General features: G+C 23.8%; 1 protein-coding gene across 2 annotated transcripts in view; it reads right to left on the reverse strand.

The window, feature by feature from the left end:
- Positions 1-17,849, reverse strand: part of LOC145283484 (tudor domain-containing protein 1-like) — a 124,313-nt gene that overhangs the window by 47,510 nt on the left and 58,954 nt on the right. For both annotated transcript variants that reach the window (XM_080132306.1, XM_080132305.1), the window contains 2 exons: positions 16,283-16,507; positions 13,837-13,984 (listed from right to left, as the gene is read on the reverse strand). In XM_080132306.1, coding sequence (XP_079988432.1) covers positions 13,837-13,984; positions 16,283-16,507 — 373 coding nt within the window. The remainder of the gene's footprint in view (positions 1-13,836; positions 13,985-16,282; positions 16,508-17,849) is intronic.

The following is a 17,849-nucleotide window of genomic DNA, read 5'->3' on the forward strand; positions in this document are numbered from 1 at the left end:
ATCTAATTTTGACAAATATTTTGTGGTCATTTGTAGCAATCATTGGAATAAATCTAATTTTGACAAATATTTTGTGGTCATTTGTAGCAATCATTGGAATAAATCTAATTTTGACAAATATTTTGTAAATTGTTCATTGTTTAAATAGAAGTAAATTTTATTGATATATTTTGTGGTCATTTGTAGCAATCATTGGAATAAATCTAATTTTGACAAATATTTTGTGGTCATTTGTAGCAATCATTGGAATAAATCTAATTTTGACAAATATTTTGTGGTCATTTGTAGCAATCATTGGAATAAATCTAATTTTGACAAATATTTTGTGGTCATTTGTAGCAATCATTGGAATAAATCTAATTTTGACAAATATTTTGTGGTCATTTGTAGCAATCATTGGAATAAATCTAATTTTGACAAATATTTTGTAAATTGTTCATTGTTTAAATAGAAGTAAATTTTATTGATATATTTTGTGGTCATTTGTAGCAATCATTGGAATAAATCTAATTTTGACAAATATTTTGTAAATTGTTCATTGTTTAAATAGAAGTAAATTTTATTGATATATTTTGTGGTCATTTGTAGCAATCATTGGAATAAATCTAATTTTGACAAATATTTTGTAAATTGTTCATTGTTTAAATAGAAGTAAATTTTATTGATATATTTTGTGGTCATTTGTAGCAATCATTGGAATAAATCTAATTTTGACAAATATTTTGTGGTCATTTGTAGCAATCATTGGAATAAATCTAATTTTGACAAATATTTTGTGGTCATTTGTAGCAATCATTGGAATAAATCTAATTTTGACAAATATTTTGTGGTCATTTGTAGCAATCATTGGAATAAATCTAATTTTGACAAATATTTTGTGGTCATTTGTAGCAATCATTGGAATAAATCTAATTTTGACAAATATTTTGTGGTCATTTGTAGCAATCATTGGAATAAATCTAATTTTGACAAATATTTTGTGGTCATTTGTAGCAATCATTGGAATAAATCTAATTTTGACAAATATTTTGTGGTCATTTGTAGCAATCATTGGAATAAATCTAATTTTGACAAATATTTTGTGGTCATTTGTAGCAATCATTGGAATAAATCTAATTTTGACAAATATTTTGTAAATTGTTCATTTTTTAAATAGAAGTAAATTTTATTGATATATTTTGTGGTCATTTGTAGCAATCATTGGAATAAATCTAATTTTGACAAATATTTTGTGGTCATTTGTAGCAATCATTGGAATAAATCTAATTTTGACAAATATTTTGTGGTCATTTGTAGCAATCATTGGAATAAATCTAATTTTGACAAATATTTTGTGGTCATTTGTAGCAATCATTGGAATAAATCTAATTTTGACAAATATTTTGTGGTCATTTGTAGCAATCATTGGAATAAATCTAATTTTGACAAATATTTTGTGGTCATTTGTAGCAATCATTGGAATAAATCTAATTTTGACAAATATTTTGTGGTCATTTGTAGCAATCATTGGAATAAATCTAATTTTGACAAATATTTTGTGGTCATTTGTAGCAATCATTGGAATAAATCTAATTTTGACAAATATTTTGTGGTCATTTGTAGCAATCATTGGAATAAATCTAATTTTGACAAATATTTTGTGGTCATTTGTAGCAATCATTGGAATAAATCTAATTTTGACAAATATTTTGTAAATTGTTCATTGTTTAAATAGAAGTAAATTTTATTGATATATTTTGTGGTCATTTGTAGCAATCATTGGAATAAATCTAATTTTGACAAATATTTTGTGGTCATTTGTAGCAATCATTGGAATAAATCTAATTTTGACAAATATTTTGTGGTCATTTGTAGCAATCATTGGAATAAATCTAATTTTGACAAATATTTTGTGGTCATTTGTAGCAATCATTGGAATAAATCTAATTTTGACAAATATTTTGTGGTCATTTGTAGCAATCATTGGAATAAATCTAATTTTGACAAATATTTTGTGGTCATTTGTAGCAATCATTGGAATAAATCTAATTTTGACAAATATTTTGTGGTCATTTGTAGCAATCATTGGAATAAATCTAATTTTGACAAATATTTTGTAAATTGTTCATTGTTTAAATAGAAGTAAATTTTATTGATATATTTTGTGGTCATTTGTAGCAATCATTGGAATAAATCTAATTTTGACAAATATTTTGTGGTCATTTGTAGCAATCATTGGAATAAATCTAATTTTGACAAATATTTTGTGGTCATTTGTAGCAATCATTGGAATAAATCTAATTTTGACAAATATTTTGTGGTCATTTGTAGCAATCATTGGAATAAATCTAATTTTGACAAATATTTTGTGGTCATTTGTAGCAATCATTGGAATAAATCTAATTTTGACAAATATTTTGTAAATTGTTCATTGTTTAAATAGAAGTAAATTTTATTGATATATTTTGTGGTCATTTGTAGCAATTATTGGAATAAATCTAATTTTGACAAATATTTTGTAAATTGTTCATTGTTTAAATAGAAGTAAATTTTATTGATATATTTTGTGGTCATTTGTAGCAATCATTGGAATAAATCTAATTTTGACAAATATTTTGTAAATTGTTCATTGTTTAAATAGAAGTAAATTTTATTGATATATTTTGTGGTCATTTGTAGCAATTATTGGAATAAATCTAATTTTGACAAATATTTTGTAAATTGTTCATTGTTTAAATAGAAGTAAATTTTATTGATATATTTTGTGGTCATTTGTAGCAATCATTGGAATAAATCTAATTTTGACAAATATTTTGTAAATTGTTCATTGTTTAAATAGAAGTAAATTTTATTGATATATTTTGTGGTCATTTGTAGCAATCATTGGAATAAATCTAATTTTGACAAATATTTTGTAAATTGTTCATTGTTTAAATAGAAGTAAATTTTATTGATATATTTTGTGGTCATTTGTAGCAATTATTGGAATAAATCTAATTTTGACAAATATTTTGTAAATTGTTCATTGTTTAAATAGAAGTAAATTTTATTGATATATTTTGTGGTCATTTGTAGCAATCATTGGAATAAATCTAATTTTGACAAATATTTTGTAAATTGTTCATTGTTTTAATAGAAGTAAATTTTATTGATATATTTTGTGGTCATTTGTAGCAATCATTGGAATAAATCTAATTTTGACAAATATTTTGTAAATTGTTCATTGTTTAAATAGAAGTAAATTTTATTGATATATTTTGTGGTCATTTGTAGCAATCATTGGAATAAATCTAATTTTGACAAATATTTTGTGGTCATTTGTAGCAATCATTGGAATAAATCTAATTTTGACAAATATTTTGTGGTCATTTGTAGCAATCATTGGAATAAATCTAATTTTGACAAATATTTTGTAAATTGTTCATTGTTTAAATAGAAGTAAATTTTATTGATATATTTTGTGGTCATTTGTAGCAATCATTGGAATAAATCTAATTTTGACAAATATTTTGTAAATTGTTCATTGTTTAAATAGAAGTAAATTTTATTGATATATTTTGTGGTCATTTGTAGCAATTATTGGAATAAATCTAATTTTGACAAATATTTTGTAAATTGTTCATTGTTTAAATAGAAGTAAATTTTATTGATATATTTTGTGGTCATTTGTAGCAATCATTGGAATAAATCTAATTTTGACAAATATTTTGTAAATTGTTCATTGTTTAAATAGAAGTAAATTTTATTGATATATTTTGTGGTCATTTGTAGCAATCATTGGAATAAATCTAATTTTGACAAATATTTTGTAAATTGTTCATTGTTTAAATAGAAGTAAATTTTATTGATATATTTTGTGGTCATTTGTAGCAATCATTGGAATAAATCTAATTTTGACAAATATTTTGTAAATTGTTCATTGTTTAAATAGAAGTAAATTTTATTGATATATTTTGTGGTCATTTGTAGCAATCATTGGAATAAATCTAATTTTGACAAATATTTTGTAAATTGTTCATTGTTTAAATAGAAGTAAATTTTATTGATATATTTTGTGGTCATTTGTAGCAATTATTGGAATAAATCTAATTTTGACAAATATTTTGTAAATTGTTCATTGTTTAAATAGAAGTAAATTTTATTGATATATTTTGTGGTCATTTGTAGCAATCATTGGAATAAATCTAATTTTGACAAATATTTTGTAAATTGTTCATTGTTTAAATAGAAGTAAATTTTATTGATATATTTTGTGGTCATTTGTAGCAATTATTGGAATAAATCTAATTTTGACAAATATTTTGTAAATTGTTCATTGTTTAAATAGAAGTAAATTTTATTGATATATTTTGTGGTCATTTGTAGCAATCATTGGAATAAATCTAATTTTGACAAATATTTTGTAAATTGTTCATTGTTTAAATAGAAGTAAATTTTATTGATATATTTTGTGGTCATTTGTAGCAATCATTGGAATAAATCTAATTTTGACAAATATTTTGTGGTCATTTGTAGCAATCATTGGAATAAATCTAATTTTGACAAATATTTTGTGGTCATTTGTAGCAATCATTGGAATAAATCTAATTTTGACAAATATTTTGTAAATTGTTCATTGTTTAAATAGAAGTAAATTTTATTGATATATTTTGTGGTCATTTGTAGCAATCATTGGAATAAATCTAATTTTGACAAATATTTTGTAAATTGTTCATTGTTTAAATAGAAGTAAATTTTATTGATATATTTTGTGGTCATTTGTAGCAATTATTGGAATAAATCTAATTTTGACAAATATTTTGTAAATTGTTCATTGTTTAAATAGAAGTAAATTTTATTGATATATTTTGTGGTCATTTGTAGCAATCATTGGAATAAATCTAATTTTGACAAATATTTTGTAAATTGTTCATTGTTTAAATAGAAGTAAATTTTATTGATATATTTTGTGGTCATTTGTAGCAATCATTGGAATAAATCTAATTTTGACAAATATTTTGTAAATTGTTCATTGTTTAAATAGAAGTAAATTTTATTGATATATTTTGTGGTCATTTGTAGCAATCATTGGAATAAATCTAATTTTGACAAATATTTTGTAAATTGTTCATTGTTTAAATAGAAGTAAATTTTATTGATATATTTTGTGGTCATTTGTAGCAATCATTGGAATAAATCTAATTTTGACAAATATTTTGTAAATTGTTCATTGTTTAAATAGAAGTAAATTTTATTGATATATTTTGTGGTCATTTGTAGCAATTATTGGAATAAATCTAATTTTGACAAATATTTTGTAAATTGTTCATTGTTTAAATAGAAGTAAATTTTATTGATATATTTTGTGGTCATTTGTAGCAATCATTGGAATAAATCTAATTTTGACAAATATTTTGTAAATTGTTCATTGTTTAAATAGAAGTAAATTTTATTGATATATTTTGTGGTCATTTGTAGCAATCATTGGAATAAATCTAATTTTGACAAATATTTTGTAAATTGTTCATTGTTTAAATAGAAGTAAATTTTATTGATATATTTTGTGGTCATTTGTAGCAATCATTGGAATAAATCTAATTTTGACAAATATTTTGTGGTCATTTGTAGCAATCATTGGAATAAATCTAATTTTGACAAATATTTTGTAAATTGTTCATTGTTTAAATAGAAGTAAATTTTATTGATATATTTTGTGGTCATTTGTAGCAATCATTGGAATAAATCTAATTTTGACAAATATTTTGTGGTCATTTGTAGCAATCATTGGAATAAATCTAATTTTGACAAATATTTTGTGGTCATTTGTAGCAATCATTGGAATAAATCTAATTTTGACAAATATTTTGTGGTCATTTGTAGCAATCATTGGAATAAATCTAATTTTGACAAATATTTTGTGGTCATTTGTAGCAATCATTGGAATAAATCTAATTTTGACAAATATTTTGTGGTCATTTGTAGCAATCATTGGAATAAATCTAATTTTGACAAATATTTTGTAAATTGTTCATTGTTTAAATAGAAGTAAATTTTATTGATATATTTTGTGGTCATTTGTAGCAATCATTGGAATAAATCTAATTTTGACAAATATTTTGTAAATTGTTCATTGTTTAAATAGAAGTAAATTTTATTGATATATTTTGTGGTCATTTGTAGCAATCATTGGAATAAATCTAATTTTGACAAATATTTTGTAAATTGTTCATTGTTTAAATAGAAGTAAATTTTATTGATATATTTTGTGGTCATTTGTAGCAATCATTGGAATAAATCTAATTTTGACAAATATTTTGTGGTCATTTGTAGCAATCATTGGAATAAATCTAATTTTGACAAATATTTTGTGGTCATTTGTAGCAATCATTGGAATAAATCTAATTTTGACAAATATTTTGTAAATTGTTCATTGTTTAAATAGAAGTAAATTTTATTGATATATTTTGTGGTCATTTGTAGCAATCATTGGAATAAATCTAATTTTGACAAATATTTTGTAAATTGTTCATTGTTTAAATAGAAGTAAATTTTATTGATATATTTTGTGGTCATTTGTAGCAATCATTGGAATAAATCTAATTTTGACAAATATTTTGTAAATTGTTCATTGTTTAAATAGAAGTAAATTTTATTGATATATTTTGTGGTCATTTGTAGCAATCATTGGAATAAATCTAATTTTGACAAATATTTTGTGGTCATTTGTAGCAATCGTTGGAATAAATCTAATTTTGACAAATATTTTGTGGTCATTTGTAGCAATCATTGGAATAAATCTAATTTTGACAAATATTTTGTAAATTGTTCATTGTTTAAATAGAAGTAAATTTTATTGATATATTTTGTGGTCATTTGTAGCAATCATTGGAATAAATCTAATTTTGACAAATATTTTGTAAATTGTTCATTGTTTAAATAGAAGTAAATTTTATTGATATATTTTGTGGTCATTTGTAGCAATCATTGGAATAAATCTAATTTTGACAAATATTTTGTAAATTGTTCATTGTTTAAATAGAAGTAAATTTTATTGATATATTTTGTGGTCATTTGTAGCAATCATTGGAATAAATCTAATTTTGACAAATATTTTGTGGTCATTTGTAGCAATCATTGGAATAAATCTAATTTTGACAAATATTTTGTGGTCATTTGTAGCAATCATTGGAATAAATCTAATTTTGACAAATATTTTGTAAATTGTTCATTGTTTAAATAGAAGTAAATTTTATTGATATATTTTGTGGTCATTTGTAGCAATCATTGGAATAAATCTAATTTTGACAAATATTTTGTAAATTGTTCATTGTTTAAATAGAAGTAAATTTTATTGATATATTTTGTGGTCATTTGTAGCAATCATTGGAATAAATCTAATTTTGACAAATATTTTGTAAATTGTTCATTGTTTAAATAGAAGTAAATTTTATTGATATATTTTGTGGTCATTTGTAGCAATCATTGGAATAAATCTAATTTTGACAAATATTTTGTGGTCATTTGTAGCAATCATTGGAATAAATCTAATTTTGACAAATATTTTGTGGTCATTTGTAGCAATCATTGGAATAAATCTAATTTTGACAAATATTTTGTGGTCATTTGTAGCAATCATTGGAATAAATCTAATTTTGACAAATATTTTGTAAATTGTTCATTGTTTAAATAGAAGTAAATTTTATTGATATATTTTGTGGTCATTTGTAGCAATCATTGGAATAAATCTAATTTTGACAAATATTTTGTGGTCATTTTTAGCAATCATTGGAATAAATCTAATTTTGACAAATATTTTGTGGTCATTTGTAGCAATCATTGGAATAAATCTAATTTTGACAAATATTTTGTGGTCATTTGTAGCAATCATTGGAATAAATCTAATTTTGACAAATATTTTGTGGTCATTTGTAGCAATCATTGGAATAAATCTAATTGTGACAAATATTTTGTGGTCATTTGTAGCAATCATTGGAATAAATCTAATTTTGACAAATATTTTGTAAATTGTTCATTGTTTAAATAGAAGTAAATTTTATTGATATATTTTGTGGTCATTTGTAGCAATCATTGGAATAAATCTAATTTTGACAAATATTTTGTGGTCATTTGTAGCAATCATTGGAATAAATCTAATTTTGACAAATATTTTGTAAATTGTTCATTGTTTAAATAGAAGTAAATTTTATTGATATATTTTGTGGTCATTTGTAGCAATCATTGGAATAAATCTAATTTTGACAAATATTTTGTGGTCATTTGTAGCAATCATTGGAATAAATCTAATTTTGACAAATATTTTGTGGTCATTTGTAGCAATCATTGGAATAAATCTAATTTTGACAAATATTTTGTGGTCATTTGTAGCAATCATTGGAATAAATCTAATTTTGACAAATATTTTGTGGTCATTTGTAGCAATCATTGGAATAAATCTAATTTTGACAAATATTTTGTAAATTGTTCATTGTTTAAATAGAAGTAAATTTTATTGATATATTTTGTGGTTATTTGTAGCAATCATTGGAATAAATCTAATTTTGACAAATATTTTGTGGTCATTTGTAGCAATCATTGGAATAAATCTAATTTTGACAAATATTTTGTGGTCATTTGTAGCAATCATTGGAATAAATCTAATTTTGACAAATATTTTGTGGTCATTTGTAGCAATCATTGGAATAAATCTAATTTTGACAAATATTTTGTAAATTGTTCATTGTTTAAATAGAAGTAAATTTTATTGATATATTTTGTGGTCATTTGTAGCAATCATTGGAATAAATCTAATTTTGACAAATATTTTGTAAATTGTTCATTGTTTAAATAGAAGTAAATTTTATTGATATATTTTGTGGTCATTCGTAGCAATCATTGGAATAAATCTAATTTTGACAAATATTTTGTTGTCATTTGTAGCAATCATTGGAATAAATCTAATTTTGACAAATATTTTGTGGTCATTTGTAGCAATCATTGGAATAAATCTAATTTTGACAAATATTTTGTGGTCATTTGTAGCAATCATTGGAATAAATCTAATTTTGACAAATATTTTGTGGTCATTTGTAGCAATCATTGGAATAAATCTAATTTTGACAAATATTTTGTGGTCATTTGTAGCAATCATTGGAATAAATCTAATTTTGACAAATATTTTGTAAATTGTTCATTGTTTAAATAGAAGTAAATTTTATTGATATATTTTGTGGTCATTTGTAGCAATCATTGGAATAAATCTAATTTTGACAAATATTTTGTGGTCATTTGTAGCAATCATTGGAATAAATCTAATTTTGACAAATATTTTGTGGTCATTTGTAGCAATCATTGGAATAAATCTAATTTTGACAAATATTTTGTGGTCATTTGTAGCAATCATTGGAATAAATCTAATTTTGACAAATATTTTGTAAATTGTTCATTGTTTAAATAGAAGTAAATTTTATTGATATATTTTGTGGTCATTTGTAGCAATCATTGGAATAAATCTAATTTTGACAAATATTTTGTGGTCATTTGTAGCAATCATTGGAATAAATCTAATTTTGACAAATATTTTGTGGTCATTTGTAGCAATCATTGGAATAAATCTAATTTTGACAAATATTTTGTGGTCATTTGTAGCAATCATTGGAATAAATCTAATTTTGACAAATATTTTGTGGTCATTTGTAGCAATCATTGGAATAAATCTAATTTTGACAAATATTTTGTAAATTGTTCATTGTTTAAATAGAAGTAAATTTTATTGATATATTTTGTGGTCATTTGTAGCAATCATTGGAATAAATCTAATTTTGACAAATATTTTGTAAATTGTTCATTGTTTAAATAGAAGTAAATTTTATTGATATATTTTGTGGTCATTTGTAGCAATCATTGGAATAAATCTAATTTTGACAAATATTTTGTAAATTGTTCATTGTTTAAATAGAAGTAAATTTTATTGATATATTTTGTGGTCATTTGTAGCAATCATTGGAATAAATCTAATTTTGACAAATATTTTGTGGTCATTTGTAGCAATCATTGGAATAAATCTAATTTTGACAAATATTTTGTGGTCATTTGTAGCAATCATTGGAATAAATCTAATTTTGACAAATATTTTGTGGTCATTTGTAGCAATCATTGGAATAAATCTAATTTTGACAAATATTTTGTGGTCATTTGTAGCAATCATTGGAATAAATCTAATTTTGACAAATATTTTGTGGTCATTTTTAGCAATCATTGGAATAAATCTAATTTTGACAAATATTTTGTGGTCATTTGTAGCAATCATTGGAATAAATCTAATTTTGACAAATATTTTGTGGTCATTTGTAGCAATCATTGGAATAAATCTAATTTTGACAAATATTTTGTGGTCATTTGTAGCAATCATTGGAATAAATCTAATTTTGACAAATATTTTGTAAATTGTTCATTGTTTAAATAGAAGTAAATTTTATTGATATATTTTGTGGTCATTTGTAGCAATCATTGGAATAAATCTAATTTTGACAAATATTTTGTGGTCATTTGTAGCAATCATTGGAATAAATCTAATTTTGACAAATATTTTGTGGTCATTTGTAGCAATCATTGGAATAAATCTAATTTTGACAAATATTTTGTGGTCATTTGTAGCAATCATTGGAATAAATCTAATTTTGACAAATATTTTGTGGTCATTTGTAGCAATCATTGGAATAAATCTAATTTTGACAAATATTTTGTGGTCATTTGTAGCAATCATTGGAATAAATCTAATTTTGACAAATATTTTGTGGTCATTTGTAGCAATCATTGGAATAAATCTAATTTTGACAAATATTTTGTGGTCATTTGTAGCAATCATTGGAATAAATCTAATTTTGACAAATATTTTGTGGTCATTTGTAGCAATCATTGGAATAAATCTAATTTTGACAAATATTTTGTGGTCATTTGTAGCAATCATTGGAATAAATCTAATTTTGACAAATATTTTGTAAATTGTTCATTGTTTAAATAGAAGTAAATTTTATTGATATATTTTGTGGTCATTTGTAGCAATCATTGGAATAAATCTAATTTTGACAAATATTTTGTGGTCATTTGTAGCAATCATTGGAATAAATCTAATTTTGACAAATATTTTGTGGTCATTTGTAGCAATCATTGGAATAAATCTAATTTTGACAAATATTTTGTGGTCATTTGTAGCAATCATTGGAATAAATCTAATTTTGACAAATATTTTGTGGTCATTTGTAGCAATCATTGGAATAAATCTAATTTTGACAAATATTTTGTAAATTGTTCATTGTTTAAATAGAAGTAAATTTTATTGATATATTTTGTGGTCATTTGTAGCAATTATTGGAATAAATCTAATTTTGACAAATATTTTGTAAATTGTTCATTGTTTAAATAGAAGTAAATTTTATTGATATATTTTGTGGTCATTTGTAGCAATCATTGGAATAAATCTAATTTTGACAAATATTTTGTAAATTGTTCATTGTTTAAATAGAAGTAAATTTTATTGATATATTTTGTGGTCATTTGTAGCAATCATTGGAATAAATCTAATTTTGACAAATATTTTGTAAATTGTTCATTGTTTAAATAGAAGTAAATTTTATTGATATATTTTGTGGTCATTTGTAGCAATTATTGGAATAAATCTAATTTTGACAAATATTTTGTAAATTGTTCATTGTTTAAATAGAAGTAAATTTTATTGATATATTTTGTGGTCATTTGTAGCAATCATTGGAATAAATCTAATTTTGACAAATATTTTGTAAATTGTTCATTGTTTAAATAGAAGTAAATTTTATTGATATATTTTGTGGTCATTTGTAGCAATCATTGGAATAAATCTAATTTTGACAAATATTTTGTAAATTGTTCATTGTTTAAATAGAAGTAAATTTTATTGATATATTTTGTGGTCATTTGTAGCAATTATTGGAATAAATCTAATTTTGACAAATATTTTGTAAATTGTTCATTGTTTAAATAGAAGTAAATTTTATTGATATATTTTGTGGTCATTTGTAGCAATCATTGGAATAAATATAATTTTGACAAATATTTTGTAAATTGTTCATTGTTTAAATAGAAGTAAATTTTATTGATATATTTTGTGGTCATTTGTAGCAATCATTGGAATAAATCTAATTTTGACAAATATTTTGTAAATTGTTCATTGTTTAAATAGAAGTAAATTTTATTGATATATTTTGTGGTCATTTGTAGCAATCATTGGAATAAATCTAATTTTGACAAATATTTTGTGGTCATTTGTAGCAATCATTGGAATAAATCTAATTTTGACAAATATTTTGTGGTCATTTGTAGCAATCATTGGAATAAATCTAATTTTGACAAATATTTTGTAAATTGTTCATTGTTTAAATAGAAGTAAATTTTATTGATATATTTTGTGGTCATTTGTAGCAATCATTGGAATAAATCTAATTTTGACAAATATTTTGTAAATTGTTCATTGTTTAAATAGAAGTAAATTTTATTGATATATTTTGTGGTCATTTGTAGCAATTATTGGAATAAATCTAATTTTGACAAATATTTTGTAAATTGTTCATTGTTTAAATAGAAGTAAATTTTATTGATATATTTTGTGGTCATTTGTAGCAATCATTGGAATAAATCTAATTTTGACAAATATTTTGTAAATTGTTCATTGTTTAAATAGAAGTAAATTTTATTGATATATTTTGTGGTCATTTGTAGCAATCATTGGAATAAATCTAATTTTGACAAATATTTTGTAAATTGTTCATTGTTTAAATAGAAGTAAATTTTATTGATATATTTTGTGGTCATTTGTAGCAATTATTGGAATAAATCTAATTTTGACAAATATTTTGTAAATTGTTCATTGTTTAAATAGAAGTAAATTTTATTGATATATTTTGTGGTCATTTGTAGCAATCATTGGAATAAATCTAATTTTGACAAATATTTTGTAAATTGTTCATTGTTTTAATAGAAGTAAATTTTATTGATATATTTTGTGGTCATTTGTAGCAATCATTGGAATAAATCTAATTTTGACAAATATTTTGTAAATTGTTCATTGTTTAAATAGAAGTAAATTTTATTGATATATTTTGTGGTCATTTGTAGCAATCATTGGAATAAATCTAATTTTGACAAATATTTTGTAAATTGCTCATTGTTTAAATAGAAGTAAATTTTATTGATATATTTTGTGGTCATTTGTAGCAATCATTGGAATAAATCTAATTTTGACAAATATTTTGTAAATTGTTCATTGTTTAAATAGAAGTAAATTTTATTGATATATTTTGTGGTCATTTGTAGCAATCATTGGAATAAATCTAATTTTGACAAATATTTTGTAAATTGTTCATTGTTTAAATAGAAGTAAATTTTATTGATATATTTTGTGGTCATTTGTAGCAATCATTGGAATAAATCTAATTTTGACAAATATTTTGTAAATTGTTCATTGTTTAAATAGAAGTAAATTTTATTGATATATTTTGTGGTCATTTGTAGCAATCATTGGAATAAATCTAATTTTGACAAATATTTTGTAAATTGTTCATTGTTTAAATAGAAGTAAATTTTATTGAAAGTTTGTCTATTTCAATAAATAATCTTGATTTGTGTTAGAAAAGCATTTCTCTTCAATGGCACAACAGCTATAAGTGCTAAGTAATAATCAATTCTAAATGAGTTTTTGGGAGGTTCACTCTTCAATACGAACGATACAATTATGCATTAAAGATTTCTGCATTTGTTACTTTTTATCGAACACATACTCTGAATTCGTCTGTGACAAGCAGCATTTAAACATTCTTGCATTGAAAGTAAAAAACAAAAAAGTCTTACGTTCATTATAGAGTTCGATAATGTACGGTTGACCAGTTCTAATCACTTTTAATCTGTAAGGTTGATCGCATTTTATTTCTTGTTTCACAAGAAGATTGAGATCTTCACGCGTATTCGTGGGGGAAATACCAAGAGCACAACAGATTACCTGGAAGAAATAAAAAGATAAACTCAAAGAAATGAAAAAAAGTGGAAGAAAGGTGGAGCAGAGAAACTATTTGCTTTTTAATTCCAATGAAACCATCAGAAAAAAAATATTCTTAAAGGACAGATATTCAGTTTGGTGGTCAAACGATCTAGAGAGGTTATCTATGGGTGTATAATATTGTAATATACAAAGGTTGTTAAGTAAACTAGTTTTGTACGACTGTTGTTCAAGTATACATTTGAGAGGATTCACTGTCTGGAAGGGTTAAAGGCCAAACAGCTGACTGTGAGAACGGAAAAAAATATAGGTATTTGAAACAAAATTGGACTGTAATAATCATATGGTGAAAAGTTTTTGTTAAGTATTCGTTACTTGGCTAGGAACAAAGCCAGACAATACAAATTAAGAAACTCTTACATAAGGAAAATTAATGGTACACTAGTTATCCCCCTCCCCTCTCAATCAATATTGGATTTAAGATTCCAAATAAACTGTTTAATATTAAAAGAATGGTGCCAATCTTATTCATTTAACAAATATAAAATCTTGTTTCATGAATTATATTTCAGATCCTCTTGCAGTCAGTCCCGATATTATGGTGTTATGAATATAAAATCCTGTTTCTATTGTCAATAAAGTAATGCGTTTAAATTCCAAAAAGAATTGTTGCCACTTATCCAAATCTCCCCTCTCTCATAAAAAAAAACAAAAATAAAAAGTCTCATGTATAACGTACCAATAACAAAAAAAAATCTTATACCAAAAAATCAAGTACACTAGTATAATTATTATGAAGAAAATAATTTTTAAAAGAATTTGAGTTCTTGCAATGTCCCCTTTCCCATGTTAAGAATGGCTTTTTACAATATTGCAAGATTAAATTATTTGGAGTTGTCTTCTTTCTTCCAACTGTTTTTAAAATTAAATTGCTTGGCAAGATTGTGATTCATAGTTTAGCCATAAAATTAAACAAAACAAAATAAAAAAAAACTACTTCATCACATAATTTTTGATGGACAATATTATCTTTCTATCATTGCTATATACATCATGCAGAATTTTTCTTTAGTAATTAAAAAAATAATTTTTTTTTTTTTAGTCATGGGGAAATTCTTGACAAACGCCAATTAGTTTTATATACCACTTCATATCAACAATGAAAAAACAAAAAAAACAATACACAACTAAATAAGAATACACACGGTTCACAATATAAATCACAAGTTGACACAAAAAAGTTATACAGAGAGGCAGGCATAGTAGAGACGGATCTTTCATTTGGTAGGCATTTTTGTTCTTTGCATTAGTACATGGCTAAATAGGAAAACTAGTGGTTTAAACGGAATTATAATGCTGAATGTTGAGCGAGAAGGCATATACCATTTTCTTTTGTTAATCTTAAATATGACTTGATCTAGGATTGAACACCAGTCTCCTGGCCCATTCGCAAACAACCATTGTATTAAATTACTCAACATCATTTCAATAATTTTTTCTTAACTGATGGAAACCTGACACCCTTTTTTTCCCAAAGTATAGATCTATTAACAGAACATGTTCACTCTCAGATCTTGTTTAAGTTATGTTTGCATGCATGGCTTTCTTTTGTAAATTTGAAAGAATTATAGCAAAACGAATAGAGTGGTCTCCCTTGCCTATAGATTGCACACAAGAAACGTACCGGTAACAACATTACGTTTCAAACCACGGCAGTTCTGAGGGTAAGGTCACATAAGGCTAACAAATCACTATATCACGATTGAAGACAAATCGATTCTGGATCCAAAAGCTCAGTCAGGTCTCCTCTCTTCGCGTTTCTACAAAACTTTTTTTTATCTCATCCAGTGCTCCTACAGGTTCATACGAATTCGGTTAAGAAAATTCGGTGACGAGTTGGGAATTTTTAAGATGAAAACAGTATATTTTGTCAGGCAATTTACGGAACTTTATTTTTAAAGTGAATGTGAAAACTGTGGGTTATGGTAAATTTAAAACTCTCACCCTACATTTCTACAGAATCTCTTAAATAAATTGGGAAAATTCTCCATATGAAGTTAAAATTTGGAATTCTGTAGAATGATAAAATTCTCACTTCTGCATATACAGCAACATTTTTTTTTTTAATTTTAATATAAAAATGACTAATCTCTCTCCCCCACAGAATATAGATATATACATAACAGACGAAGCTTATGATGAAAATAAAAATTTAACTGAATGGAAAATAATATCATGCAACTTGCGTGCGTCTAGCTAGTAATTATAGTAATGTAAACAAATAATTAAAAAAATGGTTACCTGTTCTGGTATCTCTCTTAACTCTGGTACAAGTGCTTTAATCTTGCTACAAGATGTTATCTCAGTATTACCATAGTCAATATATTTAACTGTAATATCTGAACCATTTACGGCCAGAATCTGAGCTCGGTACCAAAAATTGTCAGCAGAAAAACAGCAAGCATAAATTTCTCCAACTCTTGGCGATGAAATGCACGGAAATTTTCTGCTATTATCAGTATAAATCTTTTAAAACAAAAAGATTACAGAATATAATTTCAAAGAAATTTTATAATTTCCAATAAATTTAGTTAAAAAAACATAAAACATTTAATAAAACTATATCAAGTTTCAACATTTAAAATAACAAATACAAAAAAATGCTTCAGATTTTTTAAAACATTGAGAAAACTAACATATGTAGTGATAAAATGTATTCAAGAATTCAATCTTAAATTCAAGTGAAAATTTTCAAACACTAGAAAAATATTTTGTTTTGATATTAGAGATGACAATGTGTAATTTTATTGGGGGAGTAATTCATAAAATAGAAGGTAGTGGTGGGTGCAGGTGATATCTGAGCTTCAAGTTTTACATAAATTTCAAGGAATAAAAGTAGGTATGATATTATGATGTTATGGACTCCTTGAATCAGCGCTAATTATGAATTCTGATAACATCAAACAAAGAACTGGTTTTTACAATTAATCACCCATCATTGGTTTTTACAATTAATCACCCATCATTGGTTTTTACAATTAATCACCCATCATTGGTTTTTACAATTAATCACCCATCATTGGTTTTTACAATTAATCACCCATCATTGGTTTTTACAATTAATCACCCATCATTGGTTTTTACAATTAATCAGTTATCATAAGCAAATTGGTGATCAAGAAGGAACATTTGAAATCTGATTATCTTCGTTTCCACACTTTTTTCAATCGCTTTCTCTTTGCACATAAAATATATTTATTTCATTTTTCAAAGTGGGGGAAAAACCCAAATGTCTTTCTAGCTCATCATGGTACAACTATTTCTTTTTATTTTTTATTTCTCAATCATCTTTATCATTTCTTGAAGAAATCCCTCAAAAATATGGACGAAATGTTGAAAATTATCCTAAAAGGCTAAAGGTTTTTCTTCCTTCTTCCATAAATTTCAATTGGAAAAAAATTTTTTTTTTGTTACTAAATACTATACTTTTCTGAAATCCGTACATATTTATTTTTGTCTGTAGAAAATAATTCTCCCTAAAATGTTGAACTAATTGAATAATTTTTCTCTTTTTTCGCAATGAAAAATGAAAGAAATCAGACTTATAACAATGTGTTTCTGAATTTGAAAGAAAAAAAACAAAAGGGGTTTTCTTCGAAAGAAAAAAAAAGAATTAACTTGCAAAAATATCAAAAAGTGAAAAAATTTTTGTTTATAAAGCTATTAAAAAAAAATATACCTAAAATATGTCTCCTTACAAAAAATAAAATAAAAACTTATATTTTCTGACAAAGTCTAGACAATAAATTTATTTCAACGTTTTAGTATGTCGGGGTTTTTTTTTCGTCACTTCATTATGAAGTATGTA

This window comes from Euprymna scolopes, chromosome 8 (assembly GCF_053919585.1).
Source record: "Euprymna scolopes isolate OS-2025 chromosome 8, ASM5391958v1, whole genome shotgun sequence".
In the NCBI taxonomy this organism is placed as follows: domain Eukaryota; kingdom Metazoa; phylum Mollusca; class Cephalopoda; order Sepiida; family Sepiolidae; genus Euprymna; species Euprymna scolopes.